The 11049-nt window shown below is 33.3% G+C and overlaps 1 protein-coding gene across 1 annotated transcript; it reads left to right on the top strand.

The window, feature by feature from the left end:
- The first annotated feature begins 2255 nt into the window (after window positions 1-2255).
- LOC101490366 (carboxylesterase 1-like) lies at window positions 2256-3887 on the top strand. Its single transcript, XM_004513598.4, has 2 exons — window positions 2256-2886; window positions 3124-3887. Exons 1-2 carry the CDS (start codon window positions 2358-2360, stop codon window positions 3669-3671), a joined length of 1077 nt encoding a protein of 358 aa, XP_004513655.1. The 5' UTR covers window positions 2256-2357; the 3' UTR covers window positions 3672-3887.
- The last annotated feature ends 7162 nt before the right edge of the window (window positions 3888-11049 follow it).

Below are 11049 nucleotides of genomic sequence, written 5' to 3'. Positions count from 1 at the left end.
AAAATCGAGAATAATAAAATATTTTTTAGAGGATTAAATTAGATGTGACATATTCTTTATTCCTTGAATTTTGGGACACGAGTTGTACAGCTTGATCGTCTTAAAACTCGTATTTTAAAGTATTTATTGAAATCCAACTCTTTTATTTTTTCTATTTTTTGTCAAAACATTTTTTTATAACAAAACCCACTTTTGTTAAACAAAATCAACACATCAACATTTTCTAATCAAGAACTACGTAGCTTTGATTTCTCCATCGCACCGGGAGATACGTAGGAGCAAGATCACATTCTTGTCAAGCACATAAATAAAAATTTATTTATTTTTCCTTTATTTGTTAAGTAATATTTATTTTAAAATCGTATTTTAAATATAGTAATAATTGTTATTCATATTTAATAATAAAGAAAAATAAATACACTTAAGTTAAAATTAATTTTGCACAATTAATTATAGGTAACCGTTTTTAACGGATGTTGTAGGGTGCTAATACCTTCCCTAGGCATAATCGACTCCCGAACTCAAATTTGGTTTCAAAGACCTTTTTTTTTTTCTATTTTTAAGGGTTTCCCAATATTTTCCCTATTTAAAAATAAATTTTGGTGGCGACTCCATTGAATTCGAGAAACACTCGAAATTTTAGGCCGCGACAGCAAAAGCGACAAGAAAAGTAGAGAAATTAGCCTTGAGAGAGAAATAGAGAAACGAAAGAGAGAAAAGATAAGTTAGACTTGAGAGATAAAGAGAAAGTTATAGAAAAGAAAGAGGAAGATGAAAACATTTGAGAGACAAAGAGCAAAGAATTGACTCTAACAATTTGTCTAACTTTAATAATTCTCCCGCGCAAGTGCTTGAGGAAGTGTCTCTAAAGGAGAAATGTCATCAATACATTGACTTTAAAAAAGATCATGGTAAAATTGAAAGTCTCTTTAAACAAGAGAATATGGTAAAAGAAGCAATGTTAGTTTTTAAAAGTGATTGATCAAATGTTCCTAAAAAATATACTTGGAAGGAAAATATTGAGTCACAATTTGTTTGTGATGAAAAGAATATCCATGACACTCAACTTGCTTTGAATCATTTGCAAATACAAAGTAATGTATTGTTTTCCACCAATTTCAATCCAAATAAGGTCAATTTGGTCATAAATATCAACTTCAAAAGAGATATAAATTTGTCCCCATTTTTAGAATTTCTTACATTGACCATAAATGTGATCATATGTTAATTGTTCAAGATAGAAATGTGTTTCATTGACTTATCACATTTGGTGACTTTTCCAAATTTCCATTCGACCTCGGTGGATATGATAAACTTGTGGTTTATTTGATGTATTTTTCATGTACGGTATAATGGAGCTTATATTCTTGGTCGAATTTCTTCAAGAAAAAGGAAATGATAATGACCTCAAGAGCATGAATATGATCCATATTTTAATAAATTAGGATGAAAGTTATTTATTTTAATTTAATTTGTAATAATTATTAGTTTGTTATAATTTGGAATTATAATAGTTTTTAGATTTATTTAATGTCATGTGTAAGTGAAGGTACTTTGCTTTCTTACATTTAATTTATTTTAGAAAAATATGATGTAAGCCTATATGAGCCTAGATAATAGTGTCATTTATGATCATTTAAGTTTAGAGATAATCTTACTAAACATATGTATTTGTAACCTGATTGAAACAAGTTTGAAATGAGATAGAATTTCTCTAATGAGAATGTTGAGCGAGCTAGTCTCCTCCTTAAGTTCTTAGATTAGAACTTCCGTGAACCTTATTGATGGTTTTTTATTATTGTAGCGATTTCTCTTTAACTTATCAATCATCCTTGATTGTAACCTCATCTCCATCTTGTTAACTTAATCCGTCTTTTGTTTATTTTAGTGTTTCATTTATTACTTTATGGGAAGAAATCACAAGAAAAATAACTAGAACTATCTATAGAAGCATCATCTTCCTACAACTTTTTTTAAAATTTTTGTGGTCTAGTCAAACAATGTCTTATATATAGATAGAGTAGAGGTTGTAATTTTTTCAATTCACATGTATGTGCCCAAATAATTTATATGTGTGGTTGTGACCACACACGGACAAATATCCAACTTACTTCATTTATTAATCTCTAGATTTACAACGTACACATGATAGTAATTTGAAGCTTGTTTAAGCTATCCGTATTTGTTTCTCCCTCCCTAAATATATAATTAAAAGATAAGATATGGTAATATATTTTAATCAATATTTCGTCCACTAGCTTTACCGAACACGAGGCTCAGAAAAAAGAGAGATAATATTTAAAATAAAAAAAATTTAGCAATTATATCTTCCATGACCAGTTTCATTACCATCGTATATGGTTTTCCAAAAATCAACCATGACCCTCTTTTCATTATCAATTGCATTTACCTTCTTAACTTACCTCTTAACCTTATCCCAAACACAATTATCTCCAAAACCATGCAACGATCCCTACAAACAACTCAACCTTATTCTTAATCCAAACGGCACAATCACACGCCCAAATAAATCACCAGAAACCCCTCCCTCACTAGATCCCACTCTCCCAATTCTCTCTAAAGATCTTATCATCAACCAATCAAAACACACGTGGGCTAGGATCTACCTACCCCGCAAAGCACTGGATCAAAACCCCAAGAACCGTTTTCCGCTTGTGATTTTTTTCCACGGTGGCGGATTTATTTTCCTAAGTGCGGCCTCAACTATTTTTCATGATTTTTGTTTTAACATGGCAAACGACGTCGTTGCGGTTGTTGCGTCTATAGAGTACCGTCTCGCACCAGAACATAGACTCCCAGCTGCATACGAAGATGCGGTGGAGGCGCTGCACTGGATAAAATCTAACCAAGATGATTGGTTTAAGGGTATGTGTAGATTCATTTATTTTAATTTATTTATTACTATAAACACTTTTAAAATTGTTTAAAATTCTTACAAAAATAATTTATAATATGTAATAAATTTTTCAACTAATTTATGTAAATTAACATTTATAAAAATAATTTATAATTTATATAAAAATTATGTAACTTTACTTTACTGTATATTGTAAAAATAATTTTTTTACTATTAACTATTAAATAAATTGTTTATGCCAATAGGACTTAAAAATTATGTCGATTATTCCAATGTTTTTCTTATGGGGAGTAGTGCGGGTGGGAATATAGCGTACAACGCGGGTCTACGTGTAGCTGCACGCGATGATGAATTTTCTAAGATGATCAAAGGGATAATATTAGTTCAACCTTATTTTGGTGGAACCCACAGGACGAATTCGGAAATTAAACTTGCTAATGATTCTCATTTGTCGTTGTGTAATAATGATATGATGTGGGAATTGTCGTTACCTATTGGAGTTGACCGTGATCATGAGTATTGTAATCCAACGGTGGGAGATAGTGTTTTGAAATTGGAAAACATCAGACGGCTTGGATGGTTTGTGTTGGTTACTGATTGTGATGGTGACCCACTTGTGGACCGTTCGATTGGCTTGGTGAGTTTGATGGAAAAAAAGGGTGTGAGAGTTGTGGGACATTTTACAAGAGGAGATTATCATGGTGTGCAAGATCGTGATCCATTGAAAGCTAAGGAACTCTTTGTTGTAATTAAAAGTTTTTTTGGGTCTCTGTTTAATTATACAATAGAATGAAGCATGTTGTTTCTAAAGTTTGTAATGTTTTGTACTCATGTCTTTGTTTTGGGTCATTCAAAATTATAAATCATTGGTAGTAGTTAATGTTTGGTTTTTGTACTTAGATTTGAATATTCATCTTTGGTTGTGTAAATGAAGTTAGATTAGTAAAAAATGAAAGACAATATATCTCATAGATTTTTAAGTCATACGAATATTACAGATTAATTATTATTTTTTTTTTAACAAGTTAGTCTTTTAACATTTTTTTAGTGTCAAGTTTGTTTATTATGTTGTAAATATTTGCATCGATGATTATAATTTCAAACAAGTAAAATTAAAACATCAAACTCTCTCAATTTTTTAATTGTTAGTTAATTTAAGGAGTTATTTGATATAGTTTATCGATTTTGATTCTTGAATTTAACGAAATGTTTATGTTTTTATTTATTTAATTAAGTAAAAAATTTCGTAGTTTTGTGTTGTTTCATTGTTTTAGTTAAATGTTGAATTTTGATCATAAATCAACATAACCTATGTGAAATATTTCAATCATATTTAGAGTTGTAGATATCTAATTGGAGTCAAACCTAATGAAAATGAAAGTTAAGAAATTTGGAGTTACTTTAGAATTTAAATTTATGTCACTAAGAAATTAAGGGTTACTTTGGAATTAAAATTTATGTCACTAAGAAATTAAGACAACCATAATAAAACGATTTCGGTAATAATTAAATAAAAGAATCAAGTAACTAGGATCAAATTAGAAATCAATGTTAGATTCAAAGTGAGTCTCATCCCAAACATTTTTCTTATTAGAAAAGTTCAATTCTAATACTCTTATTAGTTTCAAATATAATTTCAATTATTTCAACAAAAAAAATTATTCAATTTTAATAATTAAACATAATTCAATAGTATAGCGCAATATTTAAGTTCAACCCTCGATACTAACGTTTTAATTATTATTCAAAATGATTTAATACATTTTCTAAATCCACCACTGAATAAGTAGCAATAGTTATTGACAGTTAACATAACATCAAAAAAATAGAGAAAATATTTTTTTTATTATTGCAAACATACAACTGTTTTTAATAGGAAACGACTTATTTTTGTTGTTTTCATTTTCAATCTTCGGTTGTTTTTTAAAATAATTTTAGAGCAAATAGTATTATCTCCGACAATAATTTTTTATGCTATATGAGTAAAATGTTATCTAAAAATAGATCGCACTAACATAGTTTATATCTCTTGTCACTATTAAGCTTGCAACAATTTATAATTGTTCCGTAAGAAAATTTCATTTTGGCAAGTCATGATCCAACTGAAAAACTTGAGCTTTCAAGGTTTTGTAATGCTTTTGCATTTTTTGAGACAGAACTTTGAGATCGTCATTTGTTTCTTCTATTTTTTCTGTAATTTTATTCACCTTTCTATTTAAATTCTAGAGAGTATCGTTTTGAGCAATCGTGTTCTCTGATTGCCAATTTAGAACTTCTTCCTCCTGGGTCAGAGGTTTGAGTTTTCCATTAGGTTGGACTTCATTGGGTTGTATGAAAGGTTTGGACGACCTGTTTGTGATTGGGTCTACTTTCCTTTCTAGAGCAGGGAATTGTTGGTCATATTCTGATGTAGAAGTTGAGTACATGAAACAAGGGATTGGATTGATATTTTTTAGAGGATCTAAAGGTTTATAATGATCTGAGGGAGACCATGAGATAAGGTCAGGGTCATCTGGTGGAATAAGGTTTTCTTCTCTGAGGATCCTAAGAGCTTCTTCGTAAATCTAGAGAGGATGAGCCCTTTTTCGAATTCCTACCCAAGGACCATTGTCCGGATCAGTCGTTCTTTGTGAAGGTGGTGGTTGTTTACACCTACCTTTCTTTTTCCCTTTAGGGCGAATGACAGTCTGGGTCACACCTACCTTCATCCATCTCATCATCATGCATCCAACAGTCACAGTCTGGGTCACACATATTGGGATCTACATCCCAAATGAAATGTCTGTCTATTTTATCTGTATAGACGATTTTTCCATCTGTTGTAACTGCATGGATAGGACACCAGTCTTCCTCGAGTATTGGTTGAATCATCAGGATTTGGAAGATCGGAGAGGATGAGCTACTCCCTTCGTCTGGCTTTTTGAAGATCGTCTTGACTGTCTTGTCAACAGATGATCTCCTGAAAGTTTCTTCTTGAGATTGGGTCGGCCTTATGTCTAGTTGCATCTTTTCATAGAGGGTGTTTCTTCTTCTTTATTGGTCACTACCAATAACGAATCCGAAGAACATCCTGTGAGCGGTAAATCTATCGAATGATTTTGGAGTCGATAGATTATTTGGTGATGGAGAGTGGCTGACATGGCTTTCTGGGATCTGATCAGTTCCGGTGATCTAAACTTGGACCTTTAGCCTTGTTGATAAGGTACTGTCATTAAGACTTACGTTGTAATTTGGGAAGATAGTGAGGACTACGCTTCCTGCATGCAATGAAGTCAGGACAGTCCTGATGACTGCGTTTTCATAGTGAAGATAGCTAGAGTCTAACAACGCTATCTTACAGAAAACAGGGAGATTTTTCCTTCCATGGAGAGAAATGATTAATCTAACAGCTCCAAAGTGTAAGGTTGTGTATCCTTCATTTTTCCAAGGATTTATAAGATTATGTGGAATCTCTATATCAACGTACTGCTCTTGGTTTCTCGCTCTGAGGCTGCACTGATCAAGTCGTGAAGATTGTACATATTCTTTCATGTGAGGACGACTTGTTGTGATCAGGTTTTTGATAGATCTGGTGAAAGATATTTGTCTTTTAAAGATGTTATAAGGACTTAAAAGAGGTTGTATGGTTTCAGCAATTTGTGCATCATCAGGAACATAAGTATATTCGATAAGGTTCTCTATTTTATAGGAATCAGTCTTTTTACAGGTTTTGGGAAGAGATATTGAAGACGTGATGGTAACATGTTGCTTAGAATCAGTTTTTTCCATGATTTGGTGGTGTTCTTCCTTACTCACTCTCTCTATTGTATTCATACCATATGCACCCCCTCTTATAGTACAAGGCTCTGATACCACGCTGGCCGGGAGCTTTCCATATCATGAGATATAGTCTTAATTGAATCATCAAACCTAGATAATAAACAACCATTCCAAGGCTTACAAATCTCAAGACACATATTATCAATTAAAACTAAAATCTTATGATGGAAAGGATTGTAGCAAGGATCAATAGTCAGATGTGTTCTCATACAGAAGATCCTCATAACTGAGGCGAGTGTAGAGCATACTTGCATCTCTTATAAGGTATTTATGATATGAACATAATAACTAGAGCTTTCAGAAAGAAGAGAAAACTTAGAAGAACATGTTTATACTCATGAACACTTAAGGTTTTATTTCGAATGCCTATGAGCTCATATGTTACAAGACATCTCCTTTTATAGCCAATGAGTTATACAAAGGACAAAGTACATACTATTCATACTCGTACTACCAGATGTCTTCCAACATTTCTCTCAAAGTTCTGATCAGATAAGTTCTGATCAGACAGGCTCGTGACTTGAGGGCGAATTCTGATCAGACAAGTTCTCCTCTGAAAAGTAGTTAGGAGAATATTGTGACTCATACTACCAGATGTCTTCCAACATTTCTCTCAAAGTTTCTTGTGTAGGATTTTCGGCAGTATCCATATCCATTGGATTTCCTACAAAATTCATTTTTTGCAAATTGTTGTTCAATTTTTATTTTAGAGTTTTGTTCTGGTCGAGTAAAGCTTTCTCCAGTTTCTTGTATTCTCCCTATCTGCCATTGAGAATTCTTAAGAACTTTATGACCGATGCATGAAAATTCTTCTGAACTAATCGACTGCCACTAGGATAATCCATAACTTATGCAAATTGTATCAGCTTGGGCCTTTTCTTGATTATGAAGATTAATAAAATTGAGATAATCCATTAATTCATTCATAACCTTTAAACTTGGAGGATAATCTTCAACGGTTTTTCATAGATCATCATAATTTGCACTAATGAGGAGTTTAGTCCTGGAATATGTCAGATATGGTCTATGTAGCATGAAAATTGTTTTAAGTTTGCTAACAACTTCTTGTGTTAATTTTGTTCCTTTGACCTCATCTAAGACCGGTTTTAATTGTTTTCTCCACCATTCCAATGGAGAGTACCATCCAAGTGCAGTCCAAATCAAGGAGTTGTGATTCTTTGGATATGTCAGGTGCTTGTACATTGCTTCAGTTGGGACATAGATAGGCATAACATACAAGCTAGTTGCGCACCAAATATACCATAAATGATTTTCAGTAAACTTAAACTTTGGGTCTATCATGAATGGTAAATAAAAGGATGTGTCTATAAGGAAAGGGGAGTGTTCGGGGAACCTTTTTGTCTCTTCCATGATCTTCGTCAGGAAATAAAAAAGATTATTTATGTTGTATTCCTTAAGTCGGGATGGTGAAAAAGATGATTCTACTCCAGGAGGAAAATCCTTGATTGTAGAGCCATGGGCTGGTAGTGATTTGATCATAAGAATCAATGGAAATGTGTGTGTTTTAGTGACGATCTGGATAGGCTTCATAGGCTTGGAAAGTAAATCAGGAATCAAATTTTGATTTCCTTTGATATATTTTACCGTAAAATCATATCTCGAAAACCAATCTTTGAGCCTAAGAGTTTGGGGATCTGGAGGCATTTTATTTTTAAACTCGAGAATCCTAGAAAAAGAAGAATTATCCATTTGGACTTCAAACTGATAACCCCTCTGGTGGAAATCAAATTTTTGGATTCCCAACTTGACTGCAAGTGCTTCCTTGTAAGTGGTGTGGTTGAATTGACCACTAGCATGACCACAATAATGTTTTACTACATTAATTTCTTCTATCAAGATCGCACTCCAATAATGATCACTGGCATCCGTTTGTAAAATTCTTTTCCCATTTCTAGGAATTTTCAGGGCAGGTGGAGTCTGTGCAATTCTTTTCAGGGCTTTGACCGCTTCAGTATGCTTCGGTTCCCATGGTGGAGGATTTTTCCTAAGCAATTGTGGCAGTGGACTTGTGTATCTACCAAGCTTTGGGATGAAATTTCTGATATAATTAATTATACCAAGAAATTGCTGGATTTGTTTAATACTGAGGTTTTCATCTGGAAAATTTAACAATTCTTGAGCGATGTGAGGTTGAGGTTGATATTTCCCCTGAGAGAAATGCATTCCCAAAAAATCAATATCGATTTGGGTAAACTGGTTCTTCTTTTCAGATAGCATCATTCCATGATCTTGGGCTATTTTGGAAAATTGGCCCAATAACTGTTTATGAGCTTTTTCATCTTTCGAAAATAACAAGACATCATCAATGTAGATGATAATAATTTCGAGAATGGGCTCAAAAATTCTAGCCATGGCCTTTTGAAATAGTGAGGGAGCTACCTTAAGCCCAAATGGCAATACTGTCCATTGGTATTGAGCATTAGGAATGCAGAACTCCGTTTTGTAACGGTCCTTAGGATCAATACCCAATTGCCAGAATCCCGACTTCATATCGAACTTGGAATAGATCTGAGCATCTTTGAGGAAGATGTTTAATGAAGAGGTTTTCAGAATGGGAAATTTGCCATCTTTCAGAAAATGGTTAAGATGTTTATAATCAATTACCAACCTCTTTTTTTCCTCTTAATTTTTCAAATCTCTTTTCCACATTGAATGCTTGGCAAGCCCATTCAGATTTTGTGGGTTCTATCAGTCCTTGTTGGAGTAACTGGTTGCATTCTTCCCGAGCCAAAGCTAAATCTGATGGACTCATTCCTGGATGAGTAGCTTTGGTTGGATTGATATCCTCATTGAGTTTGAAAGAAAGTTGGACAAAAAAGTCTTTGTTTGTCTATAAAGGTTTTGGATGAGAGAATTTTCCATGATTGTTTGCACAAAGTTTGAGCAGTTTGGACTTGATTTCTTCATATCCAGTAGGAACTTCCGAAAGGGAATACAACTTTAATATTCCTGAATAAGGTTTAAATTCTCGCTTAAATTTGATTCATGTAGGGAGAATTTGAAGCCTATTTGCTGCTGAATAAACATTCATTCCCACAACAATATCTTTATTTGGGAGGTTACTACCAATGACCTTCGTCCAAACTATGCATTTCGGGAAGAATCTGATTCCAATTTTTTCTACTTTAAAGTGCTTCCTACTTCCTTGAATGAGTAAATAGGAAAACATCCATCATCTCCTGATTCAGCAAACGATGCTTCATCTGAAGAAGAGTTATCTGAGGAGGAATCTTGAAGAGCAAAAATTGTTTCTTTATCGGTAGAGCTTTGTTCATAATACAAGGATTCTAGACCACCTTCTAGAGGTTGAAAGGAGTTGATCAACTTAGCGGCTTTGTTGGTTTTGTTAGGACACCTCTTAGAAAAATGTCCCTTTTCTCCACAAACAAAACACCTTTGATTTTCTTTTTCTCCCCTAAATGGCTTCTTTTTAAAGAACTTCAAAGCTTTCTTTTTCCTTACCTTCTTGAAGATTCCAGAAGGTTTGGTGTATTTTCGCCGATGATGTTTCTTTCCTGTTGAACAAATGCATTTGTTATCTTTGCACTTGATTTCCAGGTAAGGCTTTTTGCACGCCTTGGTGAATTTGGATTTTTGTTGTACAATTTCTAAAAAATGTTGGTGCAATCTACATAGATTTTCAAGTGTTTCTAATGTTATTTGATGTGTCTGGCCGAGACTCAAGGCTTTAACATCTTTTTGAGCAGTTGTTATCATCCTATGAATTTCTGGTTGGAGTTCTTGAGGTAGTGAGGAGATATATGTATTTTTAAGACTATGATCATTAAATCCACTGAGGACATAATACCTCTGGGTCATTCTTTGATAATGTCTTTCAAGATCTTTGACTTTAAGGGAACATCATCTCATCTCAAAGAACTTTTGTCTGCTTTTTCTATCAAATATCTCCATATCACCAATGAATTCGTTGTGAAGAATTCCAAGGACAGCAACAGTATTTACCAATCTATGTAATTCATCTTGTTTGAATGTACCAAGATTATAGTACCATTCCTTCAATGTGCCTGTCATTCTACAACAAAATTCTTCAATGATCTTATAAGTGTCTGTACATGTTTTCATTATTTGAGTGTCAAGCCATACGCCAAATTCAAGTAGTCTCTTTCTCCAAAGACTGGGTGGTATATCATCAAGCGTGAACCATGGTCCATTATTTATTTTTGTTTTCCCAGAGACTGGATTTTCTTTGAGTGAGTCTTCATAAATAGATCCTTCTTCTTTTACACTCACCATGAAAAGTTAGGAAATATTCACGTAACTCCTTTCAGACTCTGATTCTTGTTCTGATGCTGATGAAAAGGATTCAGATC

This window comes from Cicer arietinum, chromosome 8 (assembly GCF_000331145.2).
Source record: "Cicer arietinum cultivar CDC Frontier isolate Library 1 chromosome 8, Cicar.CDCFrontier_v2.0, whole genome shotgun sequence".
NCBI classification, from domain to species: Eukaryota; Viridiplantae; Streptophyta; class Magnoliopsida; order Fabales; family Fabaceae; genus Cicer; species Cicer arietinum.
The sequence above is the reverse complement of the archived record's forward strand: the minus strand, read 5'-3'. Positions and strand labels throughout refer to the sequence as shown.

Coding starts and splice junctions, on each gene's coding strand:
- LOC101490366 (XM_004513598.4), top strand. CDS start 2,358: ATGGTTTTCCAAAAATCAACCATGACCCTCTTTTCATTATCAATTGCA. Junction 2,887..3,123: donor CCAAGATGATTGGTTTAAGG/GTATGTGTAGAT, acceptor TTATGCCAATAG/GACTTAAAAATTATGTCGAT.